Source organism: Watersipora subatra, chromosome 9, assembly GCF_963576615.1.
Source record: "Watersipora subatra chromosome 9, tzWatSuba1.1, whole genome shotgun sequence".
NCBI classification, from domain to species: Eukaryota; Metazoa; Bryozoa; class Gymnolaemata; order Cheilostomatida; family Watersiporidae; genus Watersipora; species Watersipora subatra.
Genome location: NC_088716.1, coordinates 51,213,916 through 51,237,312, shown reverse-complemented (window position 1 = coordinate 51,237,312; position 23,397 = coordinate 51,213,916). Strand labels below are relative to the sequence as shown.

The window sequence follows — 23,397 nt, the reverse complement described above, 5'->3', positions numbered from 1 at the left end:
ACTGTTGCTAAATTTTTTTCTATCTTTGTATTTATTCAGGCTCGGTGGACAACTTTGAGCACTATATCAGTGAACTCTCAACTATTATCTATATATATACATGTATATATATATATATACGTATATATATATGTATGTGTATATATATATATACGTATATATATACGTATATATACATATATATATATACGTATATATATACGTATATATATACGTATATATATATATATATATAAAAATTGTTTCCTCACCCCGGATACCCCGTATGGGTGGTAAATTCTGCTCTAACTCGGGTCTCCTACCAGAGACCTGGGAGTATATATATATATATATATATATATATATATATATATATATATATATATATATATATATATGAGTTTTCAGCCCATATTAGATAGATATTAACTTTATTTACACCGGTCAAGGCCGTTTAGAGTAAATTAGACCATGAGATATATTATATACACAGAGAAAAAAAATGATTGTAATTTGATTTAGCCAGGGTTAAGATTTAATAATATGTTGATAACATAGACCTACTAACTATACTAGACTGGGCAATGCGAAGCCACAGTGTCCTACATAAATAGCCACATTCTTCGCGCCGTAACGTCAACGCTTTGTTCACTCGCAGCTGGTCAGGCAAGCGAGTCATCATTGTTTACATTGAAAGAATGACAGAGGACAGCTTTGTTGCTACATGTAATTTGACATAACTACTAAAGTACACAAGATATTGGTTTAAAATTTTAGATGCAAAGCTTATACACTATGCATTTCCTACCCTGCAAATTTGTAAACATAAAGTTGAATATTTCATATGTAAAGTGCCAGTAAAAATGTATATTGATCTATTCAAAAAATATTGCAAAATTATCAATGTTGCCCTATGCTATGGGCTAACATGTCAGATAGCTAAGTGTAAAAACTGATTTTAAATGCATACACACTGGTAAATGGTACACTGATCGCAGTCTGCCATGAATATAAATGTTGGGTCTTAGGTGTTATGCAAACAGCATCAGAAAAATCGTAGAAAACAAACAACAAATAGTAGTTTTTCTAGACATATTGTGACACTACATTGCAGGTATTGCTACACATGACTAAAGACGATCAGTCGGCTGCGCTTTGATCTAAGATTACTCTTGTTAGCTGCTACCTTTGTAGCCTCATGGTGAATTCTAATTCTGACATATCTGGATGCTGCGCTGTGACTTGAGCATGGAAATTCCTGATGCAAATTGCTTTGTAAAACCAATAAAAGAGTCTTAGTGACCACCAGCTTGTGTATGTCTGCAGTGATTCCTTGTAAGTCGACACACTGCCGTATGATCTGTTCTGAGCCTAGACATATCTTTGTGATGACAGGATGAGGTGTAAACAGACCACCTCTACCTTTTACACTGATTAGTATCGCATCATCCCTGGTGCGTAAACCTGGACAGGAGGCTATAAAGCTGGTGCAGTCATTGCAGTTGAGTTTTAAGCTCCGTACCACATGACCTGCTAAATAAATATCATATGCTAATATTATTATAAACAGTATATGTATCAACCGTAAAATAAATTTAACTACATCTCACTGATTTGCTGCAGTATTATTTCAAGCCACTCTGCTACCTGTATATCTGTTCTATACACTAACAATAAGTGAAAGTAGCTAATACCAAAATACATGTACATACCTAAATCATGTACCACAATATGGGCAGTCATGCAGTTTAGCACATGCAGCAAGGCTGCAATGTGTTCCAGATCTCTTGTTTTGTAGAAAACTTGGAGGAATTGGTTGTATTTACCTACCAATGTACTCCACTATGTCCGAGACAGATTTTGACAGATCGATTTCCAGCCGTTCGCTTGATTCCAAATAATCATGGAAGTCATCTTCACTTTCTACATGAATTTTTCTTCGTTTAGATGAGAGAAGTAGGGAGCAGGAGCCATCTGAGCTATCACAATCAAGACAGTTAGCACTCGTGCTAGGTGTGATGTCTGTTTTCACTAGTCGAGCTTTCAGTGCAGATTTGAAGCTACGGACATCTGGATTATTGTTGAAACCTCCCTTGGCCCGGATCTTTGAGGACAGGGTTTCTATATGCTCCTGTCCAAGCTTGTACAGAAGTAGATACTTGGCCTCGCGAAATGTTTGAAAAAATTAATTCCCTATTCCAAGGTACGAGGTACGCTTATGTAGAGGGTCGGGAATGATCTCTTCAGATTGCTTGGCGGCTGTTGGCTCTTCATAGCAAAGTGAAGGTTCCAGGACTGGCTCATCTCGGTTTGGTGGAGATGATTTAGATAGTGTTGGTCGGCATAACAGTCGTCTATGCTTTGGTTGAATCGGTTGTAAATATTTTGGCAGATAATCGAATACCCTTGGTACAACAGTAGGCTTTAGTATGGCAGCCATCATCATACCGGAGTTCTGCAGGGGATCACTGCCGAGCGCAGAGTATTTGGAAGGCATCCAGTCCTTACGTTTCACGGCGTCTATCCACTTGTTACGTATGTCTAGGTGTTTTTCTTCCAATGGAAAGGTGTGGAAACTGAGTTAACTGTCTTTTGCTGGCGTATTAGAACAACCAAATGCACAGCAAAATTTTTTACTCTTCTTGTCCTGCAAAATAATCAGTAAATGATTGCATTCTTATGGGACCATCATAAAGTAAAAATCTTTTTGTTGGGTTTAGCTACACTTCTAAATATAGCACAGTCATCACCATACTCATTTACTAGCCTATGTCCACCTGCCATGGTGATGAAAGACTTCATGAAAAGGGCAACAATCAATCTACTACGCGCTTGGCACCTCTTTGTGCGAAACAACTTTTTAAATTGTAGCGCTAGCAATGAACTTTAGAATAACATTTTGGAAAAAACTATTATTTGTATGCATATCTCAGAAAAATCTGCAAGATTTCTTGCTCTTCATATGTAGGTACCTCTCACAGCCACACTTGAAAACATTTGGAGTAAAATTTACCTTCGAATCATTTCCAGTGCTGGTAGTTGCTCTACTCTCCATGGCTTCCTACTTAAAACTATGGCCTGGACTAAGCAAAGTGAACAAAGCAACAAAGTGAACATAAACCTATTTTCCGATGATGTTTGCATAACACCTAAGACCCAACATTTATATTCATGGCAGACTGCGATCAGTGTACCATTTACCAGTGTGTACGCATTTAAAATCAGTTTGTACACCTATCTATCTGACATGTTAGCCCATAGCATAGGGCAACATTGATAATTTTGCAATATTTTTTGAATAGATCAATATACATTTTTACTGGCACTTTACATATGAAATATTCAACTTTATGTTTACAAATTTGCAGAGTAGGAAATGCATAGTGTATAAGCTTTGCATCTAAAATTTTAAACCAATATCTTGTGTACTTTAGTAGTTATGTCAAATTACATGTAGCAACAAAGCTGTACTCTGTCATTCTTTCAATGTAAACAATGATGACTCGCTTGCCTGACCAGCTGCGAGTGAACAAAGCGTTGACGTTACGTCGCGAAGAATGTGGCTATTTAAGTAGGACACAATGCTGAGCCGTGATGCATTGGATTGCCCAGTCTAGTATAGTTAATAGGTCTATGGTTGATAACGATCTAAAAATCACTGTTACTCATAACACATACCCATACTGATTGAATAATGATTTGATAATGATAATTAATGGCAAATTAGTCAAGAGCTGGAGTAAATAGTGAGTTTATCCCACATTCAACTGATACCGGTAACTCAAACTTCAATCACAACTGATCATTCTTAAATCAGTGAAGCAAAATGAAAACATCAATCATATGACACTGGAGATTGATTTGATAATGATCACTAATTAATTGTTGACAGCCAGGACTATCAAAATTCAATCGCATACTTCCTCATAAATCTGTTTTCAATCATTGTTGAAATGAATCAAATTTGTGACAGTTGCCATTTAATATTGATTCTACAATCCACAGCAGTTTAGACCAAGAGTTGTTCCCCGCTTAAATTTGATTACGCATATCCCCACCACTACTTATATTACTACTAGTACTACTGCAAGTACTACAATGGTGCTGCTACTACTACTTCACAATGAAATTCTATCCCCCAATAATAAATGAATCAACCTTTCTCTGGTCCACCTCTTGTCGGTACTAATTTTGTTATGTGTCAGAGTTAGCCAGGGTCTTTGGGTGGGTGAGCCAGACCCTGGCCATGTCACAGAGATCCCCCACCACAGCTATACTTCTGAATCTTTTGATTTTAATGTCAAATAGTGTGGTAGCCAAGTCCCAGCCAAGCTACAGTTAGGGTGAACCGGCGCACAAAACATCCGCTCAATGCCCAGCAATGAGCACGCCGGACACCCTGCAGTAAGTAAGTAAGCGCTTTTTGGCTCTGGGCTGCATCCTCCTGTTAGCAAATGGGATTTTTGAGATTGAATAGTATAAAAATGGTGCATAACGGCCCTTGAGTAGGGGGGAAGGGGTTGAATTTTTAACCTAATTAACATTCATCTCCACTCCCTGCCTAGATTTGGTCGAGGCCTTGTTTTTGTGTTTTGAATTTCATACTCCTAGAGATTCATTTTCACATTAGATAATTTTTAGTGAGCATCCGGTGTGAATCATTCTAACTTGTCTTGTCTCAAACTACCGCTCTTTCGACCCGCTGACCCTGCAACACCTAGTTTTACCCAAAGCAAAAATGCTCATTTCTGTGATTGTTGATGGAATTCCCTGTTTCATCAATATCTCAGTGTAAGCTTTTAGTATCTTGGTCTATCATTAAGAAACGAGTTCAACACAAATAACAAAGGTGACTCCTAATGTAATCAGGAAACAGATGCAAACAGGTCTTCAAACACCCTTTGACCACCAACGTGGAAATGCAAATGCATAATTGAGTGTCCAGGTCTTTGCTTACGAACCAATTGTCAATAGCTATAAAACCCAGACAAGGTTTATGAAACCTGCACTATTCATTCATGCAATGGTTGATATCTTGTTTATATTGGGTTTATTTATGGTAGTCATACACAATTCAAAGTAGGAGCTGTGTTGCCTTTAGTGAAAAATACCCAGTGAGCAGATAAATCCTAATTTCACCTATGATTAGACTGAACATTGCATATGTAATACTGAGCAGTAGTTGCTATTGTGTTACAAACTTGATATCACAGGAATTTATTTTCCACTCACCCAAGCACACCTCCACTTCGTGCCTGAATAACAGATTTTTTTTGTGAGGACAACTTATTTTGGCCTCTCTGATAGTATGGTGACAAACAAGAGTGGCAATCATTCTGCTTGGAGACCTGGAGTATCGCTAAGTACCCAAATTTAGCACTTCACTTGCAACAATGATTCAAGTTGATGTAGAGGGACAGGTCATGAAACTTTTTAATGCCACTGGACTGAATTCTCTTATGAGCAAATGAAAATGAAAAAATTTGTTGAAAACAATGAGATTGAAATCTTACAATTAGTTTTGTTGTTGCAGGCATTCTATGAAACAGAATATCATTTCCAAAAAATTAAATGATTATAGCAGGGCTGTAGGCATGGTACCCGCTGTTGGTGGAGTCAGGCCAATTTGTAGTAAGGCCAAACATTGAGAAACTTATAAGAAATCATAATAGATGCAATGAAGTGAGTCGGGCCAGGCAACTTTAGTACTAATGATGCCTATGGCCTGGGTGATAACATGATTGCTGATTTATTATCCAATGAAATTTCTCTTTCATGTTTATTCACCTTTAACCCCTACTGGGTTTTATTGTTATAGCCGGGATGCTATAGATTATTATCTGTGAAATGTTATTACCGGTATGCATGTACAGTAGTGACACGGCCATGTTATAACAGTTCAGTTGTAGTCACTACCTCATTCATAATTCCGAGACCTTATTAATGCGGCTTTTCATCTTGCTTTAAAATTTGGCTGGAATACAATCATAGCTTAATTATATTCACACATTGATATGAAGACTGTGTATCATATCATTGCCCATGAGCTTTCTACAAGTCATGCCTGTAGCACAGAGGGTCGGGCAACCATTATTACTTCATGAACATTTCAATGGAAATATCATAAACTATGATAAAGAAAGTTACAAAAGACAAACCTGATGGGAAAAGTAACAGTTTTGGATAGCTATTACCAATTGATTAGCGCCTATCAGGTATATACTATTGAAATTGCTTGGTTATATCAATTCAAAGGACTAGACTAGTGCTCTGACTGCAGTGATAACAATTTTATAATGCTTTTTGTAAAAACTTAGACACTGGCCAATGTAGTTCATTGTATGCAGCGAGCTCGGCTAACGATGAACTCATGATATATGCCTGGGCAAGCCCACACAAATAAGGGTGTTTGTTGTTGTGTTGTATGCAACAACCACCTCCACCTAATAAAAAACTTGTAGTGGCTTGCCCAGGCTGGAAGATATCAAATTCAAACATGGTTATCTGCTAGTTTTCAGATTGTTTTAAATCATAAACTTTGGTGGTATAATAAATGGATTATGTAACAACGATTCTGCCCTATTACAAGAATAATCATGCTTAAATTTGCAGCAGCCTTTATCAATACTGCTCAAGCAAAGCAATCACCTATCCTAGTTGAGTAATTGAGCAAAACCAGACTATTTCCTCTTCCTTCCAAAAGGATTATGACGATTACATGGCAGCAAGGCTGTTTGAAAATGGTACTGTGGGGAGAGTCCGAGAGGGGCATGTGCTGAGTGCCCTCTCGGTGGGGGTATGCCTCCGTGGGTTCTCCCCCCCCCCCCCCCCCCCCCGGAAACTTTTTAGTATTACTAGTTAAAATGGTGCAAATCTAGCACACTTGGCTCCTGATGGGGGCTCATGTTCTAGCAGCAAGTTTGACATTATAAACCAGTTTTCTGAATATAAAACTGTTTATTGAGATTGTTTTTAACAACGCTTATTTAAAATATTATGTGAATGAAAGCTGCTAAAGGGGTTGGCCACAGCTAGCATGAGGTAGAATTATCACCGGGTACAATGCTAAACGGTGTATGAGACGAGTAGTCTCTTATGAAATAATTCAATTAAGTAATACTGTAAAGTTAAAAAGTAAAATTAGTAAAGCACCATATTAAAAATAATGCTCTTATACTGTAGTCTACACCACTGAGCAAGTAGTAGATTTAAGTTTGAGCTATGCATGTTACATGCATAGCTCAAACATAAATTTATTCCTATGAACAAAATCTTTTGTACATAAGCATTAATTTACATATATACTACTACAAAAAAATACGACCATGTTCAATTGTCTCTGTATGAAATGCTTAGAAGCATTCATTTTGCTAGAGTCCAACGCTATGAAGTTGCCGTGTGAGCTACCATAACAATTGTTTTTTTTTGTATAGGCCTATTCCAAGTATAATAAAAGTACAAAAGTTTACATCATTTCTATCATCTGAATTATTTTTACTCTGATCAGACAAAAAATCAATAGCGATCACAGGATCAAATAACTTTTTATTTTACCATTTTAAAATGCGAGTAAAAGTTGATTGGGTTTTTCAATTTTTAATTTTTTCCAAGGAGGCACGACTTTTTTAGCTTTTAGCACAAAGCAACGCCTCTCAGATAATTTTTTCATATTGTAATTCATCGACTAATATCTTGTTGATGATATTTAAAACTTACTAGCATTCATATCCTTTGTTTAACGTTACTAGACGACAGCTTTATAAACGTCTACCAAAAGCGACATAAAGTTTGTTTCTCCACGCAACCGATAAACGACATTAAAATGATAAACGATAAACGACACTCTTTCCCCAACCCAAGGGTTGAAGTCAAGCAAAAATGATGTGAATTCCGGGATTTGAGCCTCAAAAAATGGTGCTTCCATGGCAGGAGCCGCAGTATAGAAGGATACGACCCTGCATGGCAGTTTAGTTGAATGAGCTAAGAACTGTAATGCATTGTATTTTGAACCACATCAGGCTGGGGTTAGTTCATGAAATTATCTGTTCCTTAATTGCAACTGGACAGAAGAGTTGGATTTGAACTTGGTAATGGAAACTAACAGTCAATAAATAATAAGTACTGGACATCCTTCCTTGCTGAGATCTGGGCATTGCCCCCTTGATTGATTCATATGAACAATTTATACATTTGGAGGATTATAAATACATTCATTCTTCAGTTTGTTCAAACCTAGCTAGATATTCTCTCAAGGAAGATTTTCAACATGGCATTGTTGAGTTCAATGAACTAAGGTTTCTTTGCACAACTTTGCGGAAATCGTGTGTAGCCAAACACCATTTTTGGCCCAAGACTGCTCTGCTCTGATCGCTGGGGTAATGAAATACCGGAAAAATAATACACAACAGAGTAAATTTTTGAGAATTGGGTGATTGCATTAGGCCTTTCCCTAAAAAATTTAAAATGGTAAAATACGAAATTTCCTCTAGCAACTTATCTAAGAAAGCTTATAGGAAGCTTATTTGTTATAGAATTCCAAAAGCCAAATTAAACTCGCTAAAAATGGTAGTATGTAAATATGTGAATCTGTATTCACACTGTTGTTTTGATTTCATTTTATGAAACAGGTTTGAGCTTCACCAGATACTCAATCATAATATGTTTAGCTTGGATGTCAACAGTCTAGTAATATAAGAGCCAAGACTGGGATCTCATTAACAAATCCAGACCACCATATCATCAACTTAGCTGCACAGACTACAGCAAGTCATATCTCATGTTCTACTTGCAACACAAAATTGAGCTGTCATTTACAAAGCTGTTTATTAATGAGCTTATGCAGAAGCAATGAAAGCTCTTCAGGCATGCTCTTTATCTAATGAATCCAATGAAATAGCTGGCCAAGGACTGACATGATCAACTTGCAATAGTTATTTTAAATTTTCTATTAAACTTTGGACTGTTGTAGTAAGGAAATAGTTACATATGATCCGAATATTGTTAAGTTTCAAATCTGGAATAATTGAAAAATCGCCTCATTGCATGTTATTGGTCTACTCTGGAATGTCAACAGCATAATCATTATAGACTTATTTAATATTGAAAAAATTCATTTGAAGCAATTGAAATTTCACAAGCATTACTAAGTTGTGTACATATTAATAATTAGAGCTTTGTATATATTCTCCTTGATAAACATAGAATTGTGTTGTGAAGCTCTTGAACTAAATAGTTGTACATGTAAAACTAGGTAAATTTATAGTATCACACCTTTTCACATTTGCAGAAAATTGGAATGAACTACAATAAAGGAATGATGAAAACGGGGCAATCAGCCAAACATCGCTTTTGTAGGTAGTTTTAGATATAATTGATAACAATGGTAAAAACTCTCTGTCTAATATTATTGGTTGTATAGTTTTATTTATTATTTAGTTTTATTGTTAGCCTAAGCTCAGTCTCAGGTTAGTTGCAGTTGATATATTTTTATATACATGTACATACTAGATGGTAAACTCGTTGGCTGTTATGCTACATCCTTCCTAATTCAGCGAGCCCAATAATATCTACTAGCCAATGCCCTAAAACCTCTGTTGGATTGTGCATAAACTGCTATCTTCCACAATCTAATACTACAATTATTTAATACTATATGATTGCTTATTTGTAGCGTGGTTATACCTTGTCTCATTAATAACAGATGCTATGAGTTACATAATTTAACTCAATGATGGGATTTATGTTGTATACGAAACAATGACGCTGTGAGTTATTGGGAGTGCTTGCTTTCAGTATGGGCCAGCGCGACAACTAGAGTGACCTGATAATATTACAACCACAGCTGAGAAGAACATTTTTATAGACCAGCATTTAGCTATTATTATCGGTTACTTTGTTCTTTTAGCTATCAGGATGTTTCTCTGAGCACTGTACACTATGATGCCAAGCAGTCTTAATACTAATATTCTGTAATGTGCTTTTGCAGTAGAAACAGGTAGTTGAAACCACCCCTTGATCGACAGCGAAACTCATGATGCTTTGAAATGAGTATGATTTAAATGTAAATTTATATATGGCTTGGCACTTCAATTATGGTGGCCTTTCGAAGGGAGTGGTTTTTGGTAGAGCTTATTGTATGTCAGGTTTTGAGGCAACTGAAGCCATTCTCCCATTATCAATGAAAACAAAAATAAAGTTTCAGCTAATCCTACAAAATTATTGGGCAATGCAGTCACAGTTGTTTAACCAATGCTTCATGGATATCATTAATGGCCAATTGATGTTTGTCACTAGTATGACTGTGTTTCACCAGAGATACAATAGCTAAGAAAATTTACCATCTTGTTAAAATTCAAGAATAAACTTGACTCTGAAATCCTCTAATTGTAGCATGTAGCTAATGTATCCAAACTGCTGCAATCTAAGCTTGAGGCTGTATAATTGACAAAATTTTATCGCCTTAATATTTGAATGATGGCTTCAAACAACCCATTCGATGGCCATTGTCTGACTCAAATCTCCTAATTCCACTTTCCGAATTCAACAAACAAAATGTAGTTTGTGGAGTCTAATATAAGTGAATAGTACAGTATTAGTTGAGCCATCTGTAAGCTTTCTACTAGAGCTAAAAGAATGAAATACTACTTTAAATTACTACATTACACTTATTTAGGATTTTTTGCCTTGCCTGATATCGATAAAATACACTTAATACCAGCAAAACCTTTGGTTGGGAGCAATGATCTGGCAATTGTTTTCACTTAATCTGATACATAAAAACCTTTAGTGTGTTTTATTTTACTGAGTGAAGATTGATTTTTCCTATTAAGTTGCATCGTCATTTGTAGTACTCAGAAGATCTGTAACCTGTATGATTATTTGACTTTTGTAAGTGTTGCTTAAAGCATGGAGTTAAGGTAGTTATGTGTGAGCCAAGGAGGTGGCCATGGTTTGCCGTGAGCTGACATTTATACACAGTATCATATAGATGTCGATTTCGCTGCTTATTGGCGCTACGTATACACAAAATTTGATTTACGTGGTAATAAGGAAAAACCATGATAGTAATGCATTCCTGACACCGCACATCTTCGCTGCTGTTGCAACATCTATCTGATACTCAACCCAACTGAAATGATTAATGTATCCATAATACAATATTCAGTATAAGATAAGCTATTTGTTTTCAAGTCAAACCAAATAGCTACACTACACATATTGCGTGGTGGGGTAGAGGCACGGCTCTTTCCCTCTCCAAGAGAGCCTACGTAGACTAACTCATATCCATTATGTCTTTTTTTTACTTATGTTGCCATCTTGGGGTTTTTAAAATTCTCTGTATTCCTAGCTTAAAAATACAAACTAAAATCATTGCATTCCACGGTTAACTATTATTCACAGTATTTTTGGTCAATACATGTACAGAAAATTGGCCATGTTTTGCTTTACAGCTATAAATGCCCAATATCTATGATGATGATAAGCAGCTCAGGGGCTGGGCAGCCTATTCATTGCATTGACCAATGAAAACGAAGGAGGCATTTTCAAATCATCCTTGTAGAATTAAAGCTGGCAATGGTCATTTTGCACTTGATACTGTTAAAGCGATCACCTAGTAGGATACACAACACAATGGACAACTATTCAGATAATTACCAAAGATGTCATAGTGATGATATAGACAATATTGAAGCAAGTAACCATGAAGAGCTTGTGTCATCTGTGCCATCACACTTTCTGCAGTCATTTGGATAATCAATTGTGAAAGCCTGCCATGGTGAGTTTGTATATCATACAACATGGCACTATTTAGCCAAAAAATTATCATAAATGTCATACTAATATTTCTGTCACTAAGCAATGTAAAATTCCTGAGAACTACATCATTGGATATCACAAAAAATTATAGAACACACGCATACCCCTTGGAGCAAGAGTAATGGTGGCTGTATTGAAATTTTTAAGACTATTCACAATCCCAAATCTTTTATAATTTAATATATATTAGCTGTTGTTTAAAACATATAATAGAATATTTAACCTCACAGAAACAACAGAACCACTATGAAGAAATTGCTCACATATTCAACCAAAATGTATCATTTAATTTTTTATATCATTTTTAGACCAAGACTTTGATGAAGATATTTTTATAGAACTGATGGAACACCAGCTGGCCAACCTTCAGCCTAACATAATCTCAAGAACTCAAACTCTCCTTATTAGGAAACAGAAGAAGTTAAAACGAGTAAGTTGAAAAACATTAATTCAAATTGTAAGAGTATGTTGAGTAAATCAATATTCCCCATTGAGTTAGATAACTCCGAATCATTAACGCAGAGTTAGATAACTCCTAATCATCTACCCTACCTACCTACATAACTATATTACTAGTTGTAGCCAGAGCTATTAGTTATGACTTGTATTATTATCATCACCCAGACCTTAACACAGAGTTAGATAGCTCCTAATCATTAACGCAGAGCTAGATAACTCCTAATCATTTACCCTACCTACCCACATAACTATATTACTAGTTGTAGCCAGAGCTCTTAGTTATGAATTGTATTATAATTATCACTCAATCCTTAACACAGAGTTAGGTAACTCCTAATCATTAATCCTACCTACCCACATCACTATATTGCTAGTTTTAGCACATTTACATGAGCTATTAGTTATGAACTGTGTTATTACCTTTATGATTTTTACCTTTGTACCAATTTTTACCAATTTACCTTTGTGATTTTATAGGTGACAAGCTTGATGATGAAAAGCAATGTGTTTTGAGGGGCGTCGACAGCCACCAGCCTGTTTATGGAGAGACTTTCGCAAAGTACCTTGGATGAAACCAGCAGAGGAGCCATTGTATTGACAAATGAACAGGAATGCATCTACCTGGTTTTGCCAACAGGAGCAGTGGTCCTGATGGCAACTGAGGTCTGGCAAAGCATGTCTGGCTTATGTTAAGTGTTTGTTTGTGGTTAACCAGAGGTACCACATCCAAGCCCATTCATCAGTTGGGGTTCTGGTGGAACGTCTGTTACGGCTGCTCTCATCATTGATGACAACAACCTCTGCATTGCAGATGAGACTTCTTAAATGATGGGGATAGTCAAGTAACAGCTTCTCTAGAACTCCAACTGATGGTATCTTGGCTGGTGTCGCTAGTACTCAATTAAAATATTTTCTCTTTTATAATTATTTGTAAACATTTACATGTAAATACTTCATTGCAAAACAGTTCATTTTTAACCTTTTTATTCATATTATAGCTTTAATGTTATCATAATATATTTTGCTTATACATATATTTAGCCTCAGTATTTCATGAAAATAAAAATAAGAAGTTCATAGTAATCAGTTCACTCAAGTGTTTAATTGTCTTCTGGTATAAAATTACAATTTTATTGTGATTTAAAAATGACAGTACCATGAGTGAACAGGGAGCATCCATAGCAGCACAGCACTGAATCACAGAATGATTTAGTTTTGGTTATTTCCACAAAAAGCATCCCTGTACAACAATTCTACTATCAATCATAACATGATTGAAGAAGCCCTAGTATACCTGTACCACAGCTCAACAATCAATCATAATATGATTGAAGAAGCCCTAGCATACCTGTACATTAGCTCAATTATCAATCATTATATGATTGAAGAGGCACTAGTATACCTGTACAAAAGCTCAACTTTCAATCATTATATGATTGAACAAGCACTAGCATACCTGTACAAAAGCTCAACCATCAATCATTATATGATTGAAAAGGCACTAGCAAAGCTGTACAAAAGCTCAGCTATCAATCATAATATGATTTAATAGCCACAGTATGCGTTGGCCTAGGTAAATCATTATTACATGCAAATTAAATCAATTTTGAGTACAGTTTTGTCACCCTGAATTTAGATTTATTAATGATTCAAAATTCAATCCAAAGTTCACTCTGTGTATATATATATACAGTGAAACATGGATAACTCGCCCTCGGATATAGCGAACACATGGTTAACTCGACTGGATTTGCTTGGTCCGTTCCCACGCAATGATAAATGGCTCTATATAACTCGAACTCAACACTGTTAATTCGAACTGTTTCTTGCCCAACGGCTACCAAAACGGTTGCTATCGCTTTAGAAAATCACTTTATTCCAAGCCATAGAGGTAAACCTCAACTTTTCGTAATTCATAAGCGTCGTTACTACCTCCATCGGCAAAATATTTTTGTCAACGACTGTTCTAAAGGTTTGGTCAAATTTGATTTATACTGTTATACGATGAATAGCACGGGCTAGCCGGGTCACGGGCGCAAGGATTTTCGCCACGCACATACAAAACAAAAACAGCATGTTGTTTTTGTTTTGTATTTGCGTGGCGAAACTCCTTGAGTGCGTGACCCGGCTAGCCCGCGATGAATAGTTTTCCGACGTGGATTCCGTGTTGAATCAACGTCGGAATGTTGAATGTTTAAAACGTTTTAAAAATTGTGGTAATTAAACGTATACGTTGTTGTCTTAGCTAAAAAAACTATTCATCGTTTGACCTAAACACAGAATACGTGTGTACATTCAATAAGTAGCCATTCAAAAAACGTTAGTGATATACAATGTACCGTAAAACCTCGTAAAACTTTTAATTGAACTGCCTCGGAGTGTTGCTCTTAACGAATGCCAGGTAAAGTAAGTTAATCTTTGCATAAACTTCAAGAAAAATCGGCAAAATTGATCGTGGGTAAAACGCTCAAAAGAAAAAGATGTCTTTTCTTTTGAGCATTTCAGCAACGATCAAGTTTTGCCAATGTCAATCTAAAAAACGTCCTGGCAATAACATCACCTCAAACAACAAACCAATCTCAAGTGATAGAAAAATCTCTATACTTTTTGATAAAAACATTTTAAACTTTACATTAGAAGCATTTAATTTGAAACAAGCCATTTGTGCTTTTGATTTATATTATAGTTTGTATATGTCCATGTATCTACTAATAAATAAGTAAATACATGGACTTGTGACAGTGCTCTGATAACTTGAACACTCTGATAATTCGAACACTTTTGCTCGGTCCCTTGAAGTTTGAGTTATCCGAGTTTCACTGTATATATATATCTCATGGTCTAATTTACTCTAAACGGCCTTGACCGGTGTAAATAAAGTTAATATCTATCTAATATGGGCTGAAAACTCGCAACTTTTGGCTTGGTAGGTCGACACTCTATCACTCGCACTAATCAACTGCCTTACCAAGTTTTGGAATAGTTGTGCAGATATTTATTACACCTGATGATTTCTCTCAGCGCATCAGGCTGCCAGGCTACGAGTTATGTGATAATCTACTATATAAATGACAATCTGTGTCGTTTGAGTGCGTGTGACAATGTGTGTGTGTGTCCACCTTATAGAGCGGTCTTTCCTTTTTTCCTCGTACGAATTTCGGTCGCACGAAGCCAACTGAATTAATATGAGTAGTAAATAGATTATAGAGCGGTATTTCCTTTTTTTTGAGTCGGTACTACGGTGAAATTTATAAATAATATGTTTTGTCATAAATGCCGTTTAGACCACTTATTGTTAAACCGAAACAGTCATGTTTTGCCGAAATATCTATGGCGAAATAGATTGTTTATCAATTTCACCGCAGTTGTACGCAGCCAACGAAAGGTCACGTGAACGTTTGTTTTTTTTCCCGGCCATCTATACAATTCTTTTCGCTTCGAAAATTACTTACTAAGTTTCTAATTCAAAAAGGTAAGTACTTCTCATTCAATGTTGTATTGTCTATGAATTGCCATACCTCCACTACTTAACCCTTTCACTGCTGTTCATGTACAAATTTAGCTATCGGCCTACTGCTAGCCATTTTGCCGATATTGCTTATGTATCTGCCTTTGTATTGCTTATGTATTTGCCGATATTGCTTATATGTATACAATAATTTTTTTCAATTTCAAACTCTATCTAGAATGTTTTGGTTATATATTTTATTTTGCCAACATGTTAACAAACACTGCTATGTAAAAATTCATTGTATTTATACTTTGGGCATTGATAAAGCGTGGGAAGCTGTGAAGCTAAAACCATCCTCTACAATGTTCCTTATTCTTACAAAACTATTACTTTCACCACCATCAGAGTCAGTGTTACAAATGCTATTTTAATTATCTGTGTAATCACAAAAATCTAAATCAGCTATAATGTCATCAACATAAGCAATTATTTGTTTTTTAACTCGGGAGGCACCTACAAAACTTTCACAAAAAATGTTCGTTTTCAAGTTCGACATTCCCAACCATGGAATTAAAATTAAATTTTAAGCTAATTTTATAGAGAAATCTTTGGACAACACTGTCACTACCATAAAAGTCCTAAAGATCGTTGGTTATGTTATCAGTGAATAATAAAATTCAGTTGCTAAGCAATTGCTGAGAAAGTCGCAAAATGCGTCTACGGCAGTCGACCATAGAAAACGCATAAATGCGTCAACGGCAGTGAGAGTGTTAAAAATGTTGGATTTGCCACTGTTTGTGATAGTAAACATTTTCATTTCCTTCCGCAGCTGAGTTACTTTTACTTTTTTTCAGCTACGAGTACTACAGAACTACAGCTACTACAGAACTTGCACGGGTACTGCCACTGCGTTGCATCTACTAAAGTCCTACTTCAAAAAGGTATAAGTACTTCTCATTCAATGTTGTATTTTTGTGAATTGCCACACATCCACTACTTGAAAACGTTGTATTTGCCACTGTTCATGATAATAAATATGTTCATTTCCTTCCGCATCTGAATTACTTTTACTTTTTTCATCTACGAGTACTACAGAACTACAGAACTACAGAACTTGTATGGGTACTCCGGGCATTGCAATAGGCGACGGTGAGAATAAAGAGAGCAGGGTATGTTACAAAAAAGCACACTATCTCATTCACTTTTAGAAATGCTCCCAATTGAAAATATAGCTCAAATAACCTAACAACCAGAAGTTTTACCAATTAAAACGCTCACCTCTTGAAGCAGTACGATGCCTCCCAAAAAGCCTACTCTACTGCCAAAACGCAAAAACAGTTTAATTCCCGTAGAGAAAGAGACCGAATTTGCAAAGCAGCAGCTAAATGAGCAGAAACTACTGAGCAAACACGGCTACGGCTAGAACAGGCCAGAACTGCTACTGCAGCTGCTAGAAGTGCAGAAACTGCAGAGTAAACAAAGCTACGCCTACAATGAAATGGAAGTGCTACTGCAGCTGCTAAAAGAGCAGAAACTGCTAAACAAACCCAGCTACGTTGAGAGCAGGCCAGAATAGATGCTGCAGCTACTAGAAGTGCAGAGACTGCTGAGCCGACCCAGCAGCGACTCAAACGGCTCAGAGCAGCTGCTACAGCTGCCAGACGTGCAAAAACCAATGAGCAGATGCAGTGGCGATAAGAACATGATGCGCTAGCTACAGCAGCTGCTTGGCGAGCTGAATTTTCAGAGCACAGGCAACGGTGACAACAGCAATCTGCACCAACTACAGCAGCTGCTCGGCCAGCTGTATGTTGCCTTCTCGAGAGTAGGCACAAGCCGAGAACTGTTTGTTCACACAACCAACAGAAAAACAAAAAGTATTGTCTCTCCGCAAGTGTTTCGTTGAATTAACATGGTGTAATTGTTATGTCATGCTTGCATTGAATTAACGTTATGTTATTGTTATGTCATATGCTATGTCCTTCATGTTCTGCTATACCTACATATTATCCACATGCAGCATTTTCTAACATATCTTTCAGTATATACATTGTACATGCATACATTTTCATGCATTCATTTTATTTATTGTATCTCATAAAAAGGCTATCATGTTGGCGTTGTTTTATTATTGTAAGGTGCTAATGCTGTATCTGCCTTGACACCATACTGTCTGTGGTGTTATACATGTAAATTCTACTGATAGTAAATTTTATCAACACAACCACATTACTGTCGCACTGTTTGTATATACCGTTCAAAACACAGGCTATAATAGACGAAGAACTGGTGAGCCCTGATTAGTATTTAAGCATGGAGGAGTTTCCATTCAATGAATGCTGTTGATAGCAAAATATTTTGTAGAATTTCTAAAAATATGCAAAATATTTCAATACTGCCAGTTTGAAGAACTTCAGTTTGCCTAGCATTGTCAATTTCATTATCAGCTCTCTGTACAAATATAGGACAACTCTGATTTGAGTGGTTCGAGACTGATGCATTGTAAACTAGCTGTCAAGTACTTTGCAGATATCCATTGTTCTCCCCAACATTATTGACATGTATAACTGCATATGTGTATGCAGTCTGATCAGATGAACAATTTCAGTAGGCTGCATATTTGGAATCATTTTACAGTATAAAAGACAACTTATAAACCTCTCAATAAACCTCTTGCTGTATGTGAATCTATTCCCGTAGATGGGTAATGCAGCTAGTACTTTGAATAAGCAGTACCTGGCTGTTTAGCTCAATCATATAAAGCATTTTAAGTGTGAAAATACGTTTACTTGTGCTGTTCACATGAATGGAGCAGTTTCTTGTTTCAGAGACTTGTTAGCAGATTCATTACAGACAGCACATCTCTAAACACTTTTATACGAAAACTGTTTGAGTTTATTTTAAAACCTGGTTAATAAACTTTGGAAAGGTGATGAAATGTTCATGCTAAAGAGAATGCCCCAAAGTATTATCTTCAAAACTTGTATACCTGAAATATATTTGTATACCTAGCATATACATGTATAATACCTAGCATATACATGTATACCTAACATATACCTGTATACCTAACATATACCTGTATACCTAACATATACCTGTATACCTAGCATATACATGTATACCTAACATATACCTGTATACCTAGCATATACCTGTAAACCTAGCATATACCTGTATACCTAACATATACCTGTATAATACCTAACATATACATGTATACCTAACATATATCTGTATACCTAACATATACCTGTATACCTAGCATATACCTGTATAATACCTAACATATACATGTATACCTAGCATATACCTGTATACCTAACATATACCTGTATACCTAGCATATACCTGTATACCTAGCATATACCTGTATACCTAACATATACCTGTATAATACCTAACATATACATGTATACCTAACATATATCTGTATACCTAACATATACCTGTATACCTAGCATATACCTGTATACCTAACGTATACCTGAATTCCCAACATATACCTGTATAATACCTAACATATACATGTATACCTAACATATATCTGTATACCTAACATATACCTGTATACCTAGCATATACCTGTATACCAAGTGTATATATACCTGTATTCCCAACATATACCTGTATACCTAACATATACCTGTATACTTAACATATACCTGTATACCTAACATATACCTGTATAATACCTAACATATACATGTATACCTAACATATATCTGTATACCTAACATATACCTGTATACCTAGCATATACCTGTATACCAAGTGTATATATACCTGTATTCCCAACACATACCTGTATACCTAACATATACCTGTATACTTAACATATACCTGTATACTTAACATATACCTGTATACGTAACATATACCTGTATACCTAACGTATACCTGAATTCCCAACATATACCTGTATACCTAACATATGCCTGTATACCTAACATATACCTGTATACTTAACATATACCTGTATATCTAACATATACCTGTATACTTAACATATATCTGTATACATAACGTATGCCTGTATACCTAACATACATCTGTATAGATGACATATACCTGTGTACCTAATATAAACTGGCATACCTAACATATACTTGTATACCTGACACATACCTAATATATACCTGTATACCTAACATATACCTGTATAATTGCTACAGCACCTTCTCACTTTTTGCCAAACTTTTCCATCTGAGTAATAGGTAGCACATATAGGTAAAGTGTATCTGTTTAGTAAGTAGGTGTAGGTAAAGTGTATGTTTAGTAAATTTGTATAGGCAAAGTGTATCTGTCTAGAAAATATGTGTAGGTAAAGTGTATCTGTCTAGTAAATATATGTAGGTAAAGTGTACCTGTCTAGTAAATATGTGTAGATAAAGTGTATCTGTCTAGTAAATATATATAGGTAAAGTGTATCTGTCTACTAAATATGTATAGTATAGGTAAAGTGTATCTGTCTAGTAAATGTGCATAGGTAAAGTGTATCTGTCTAGTAAATATGCATAGGTAAAGTGTATCTGTCTAGTAAATATGTGTAGGTAAAATCTATCTGTCTAGTAAATGTGTATAGGTAAAGTGTATCTGTCTTGTAAATATGTGTAGATAAAGTGTATCTGTCTAGTAAATATGTGTAGGTAAGGTGTATCTGTCTTTTAAATATGTATAGGTGAAGTGTATCTGTCTAGTAAATATGTGTAGGTAAAGTGTATCTGTCTAGTAAATATTAATAGGTAAAGTATATCTGTCTAGTAAAGATGTATAGGTAAAGTGTATCTGTCTAGTAAATATTAATAGGTAAAGTATATCTGTCTAGTAAATATATATAGGTAAAGTGTATCTGTCTAGTAAATATGTGTAGGTAAAGTGTATCTGTCTAGTAAATATTAATAGGTAAAGTGTATCTGTCTGGTGAACATGTATAGGTAAAGTGATTAACGGCTAAAAGTACTGATGCTAGAATAGCTACAAATAGTTTCCTAGTTAAGCTCAAGTTTTTCATCGCTAATAAAACAAAGGTGATCTTACACCAAACTATAAAAGTTGAACATGAAGTACCCATTCTTACAGCATTCTGAGTATGGAACAGCTGTTGGAAACAGCTTGTGACATATTAAAGAAACGGAATGTAAATTTTGAGACACTGCTCAACACACCTTGACTAAAGATTTCAAGTTCTCTTGTTGGATTCCCAGAAAGGTCTGTAGTGAAAACATATCTCATAAGAGCGTAACAGGAAAGCTCCAGATCTGCATTGTTTAGCCGGCAATCAACAGTATCATTGACAACGTAAATATATTCCCTTTCGTACACGCTGGTGTGGAGTTCTTCATTTTTTGTTTGATAGTCACAGACATATCTCTGAGAGGGGGCCTGTGAAGCACGCAGCACTGCTGCAACAAAAAACAACTAGAAATGAAAACAGTCACTCTAAGCCGTTCACTTTATTATTTCGAATCAATTTGTTTGTCAGCGTGGCGACATACAACAAATACCTTCCCGTCCATGTCTAGGAGTTGCAGCAAAGTCAGCTATAAGTGTGCACAAATGGCTTACAGGAACGGGTACTATGTGCATTGCGAAAGGCAGCTTTTAGGTTATTTGAGGTCTATTTGCTGTTGACAGCATTTTCCAGAATGAATGTAAAGGTTTGATTTTTGTAATGTACCCTTCTCCCTTTCTTTTTCCGGCTTCTTTCGCAAAGCACGTGGTACTCGTGCTTTCTGGTGTTAAACTGTTATTATGAGTTCCACCACTCACCTATTAGGAGCGCTGTGAGAAGGATATTACTTAGTATTGTCATCCCTGAGCATCTGTCTACAAAATAATGTTATACAGATAGCTGAATTACCTACAAAATATTGTTATTCGGATAGCTGATATATCTACAAAATATTGTTATACAGATAACTGATACACCTACAAAATACTGTTATACAGATAGCTGGTATACCTACAAAATACTGTTGTATAGATAGCTGGTATTACTAAAAAATACTGTTGTACAGATAGCTGATATATCACTCGCTGATGATAAAAAGAGCACTTTTTCAAGGTCAATTGTTAGCAACTACATACGTACTCGTACGTTTGTTCTTAAAAAACTGTAAATGCTGTCAATGCTATAACGTATCACAGGAGAAAGTTTTATTATTCAGCAGCCTCACTGACTTATCAGATAATCATGGAGGTCTATAGCCTAAAAAAACATCTAGACTTTGTATATCAATATTATAGCCATTTTTAAGTTTATCCTTGACTTTATCAATCTGCAACAATCGCAGTCAGTTGTGCAATTATGTGTATATCTAAAATGTGGATCAAAATAGACGAGGGTGCTAAGATGTGAGATGAAGTCTGATAAAATTTACTTATGCACACAGTTTAGTAGAAGTTTAGTAGAAGCACACTCCTTCTATGTCCTTCATGTAGTATGTTTATCAAACACTCAGTAAACAACAGATCACTAGTACTTGATTCAAATCCAAAACGCAACTGAATCCATGCACATAGTCTAACACAAAGTCATTGCATCAAGCATGACTTAACGTAAGCATTGCAATAGGCTGTACATTCTACATAGGCAATACATTCTACACTTCACATACTGATTGAATTAGACACAACTCCCGAAAGAGACATCCGGCATCGCTCAAACCGCTATTGATGAAAATGTATGAATCATGTTACCACAAAACTTCTAACCGAACACCTAAATCTTTTGAGTGCCACTTCTATTTGACCACCACTAAAGGAGAATTGTTGAAAAGTAGAGCGCCATGGCGTTCAACTCGAGTCTTTACGGTAATTAAACCATAACTGTCACGAACAACTTTTATTGTATTTACTAGGTAAATCAGACACGCTGATTCCGATTTTGTACTCAAAATAAAGATTAGTCCACTAACCTTCAAAGTCATTTAGGCTTTTTTAAAGCGTTTCAATATCCGTTTCGAAAACAACACAATCGGCATTACAAGCTCCGCCCATAAATATGTGACGAAACCTAGCTTTTTCAGAAACGGAAGTTAGGAAAGTTTAGTCCGATTTAGAATAATAGAGATGGGTGTCTTAAAACCCATTATTATCTAAATCCAGCCTGTAAAATAATTTCAGTTTTTTATGAAAGGGATATAAACTATTTAAAATTGCTCGCAGCTTGTTACATGACGTTTAAATGGGCTGGACGCCGAGAAAAATGAGCTCAAAAAGCGCGGTTTTATCACGAGCTAGCGTTGTTATCGCGCTTTTTAAATATGCAATGCTAAATAGCTTATCTACCTTTCAGAAAAGACTGATATTATTTTTAAAGCTGGATTTAGATATTAATAGATTTTAAAACACCCATCTCTATTATTCTAAATCGGTCTAAACATCTCTACGTAACTTCTGTTCCTAAAAAGCTAGGTTACGTCAAGTATTTATGGGCGGAGCTTGTTATGCCGATCGTGTTGTTTTCGAGACCGATATTAAAACGCTATAAAAAATCCTTTATTACTCTGAAAGTTAGTGGCTTAATCTTTGTTTTGATTACAAAATCGGAATCAGCATGTCTGATTTACCTAGTAAATACGATAAAAGTTGTTCGTGGCAGTTATGGTTTAAGCTCAAAGCGTGCACTTAGGTATTTAAACAATTTTATGCAAGGTGTTATTGTATCATGCAAGGACTGACATAGA

General features: G+C 35.8%; 2 protein-coding genes across 3 annotated transcripts in view; one reads left to right on the top strand and one right to left on the bottom strand.

Moving 5' to 3' along the window:
* The window catches only part of LOC137403749 (uncharacterized), a 36,260-nt gene that overhangs the window by 4,418 nt on the left and 8,445 nt on the right, over positions 1–23,397 (bottom strand). Inside the window, exons 2-3 of one of the 2 annotated variants that reach the window (XM_068089774.1) lie at positions 21,479–21,535; positions 20,875–21,111 (exon numbers count right to left, since the gene is read on the bottom strand). In XM_068089774.1, the coding sequence (XP_067945875.1) occupies positions 20,875–21,111; positions 21,479–21,521 (280 nt within the window). In that variant the 5' untranslated portion in view covers positions 21,522–21,535. The remainder of the gene's footprint in view (positions 1–20,874; positions 21,112–21,478; positions 21,536–23,397) is intronic. The other variant, XM_068089776.1, reaches the window with a different exon arrangement.
* Positions 22,467–23,397, top strand: part of LOC137403750 (uncharacterized) — a 52,004-nt gene continuing 51,073 nt past the window's right edge. The window contains exon 1 of the mRNA XM_068089777.1: positions 22,467–22,522. The gene's annotated coding sequence lies outside the window, so the exon portion shown is untranslated. The remainder of the gene's footprint in view (positions 22,523–23,397) is intronic.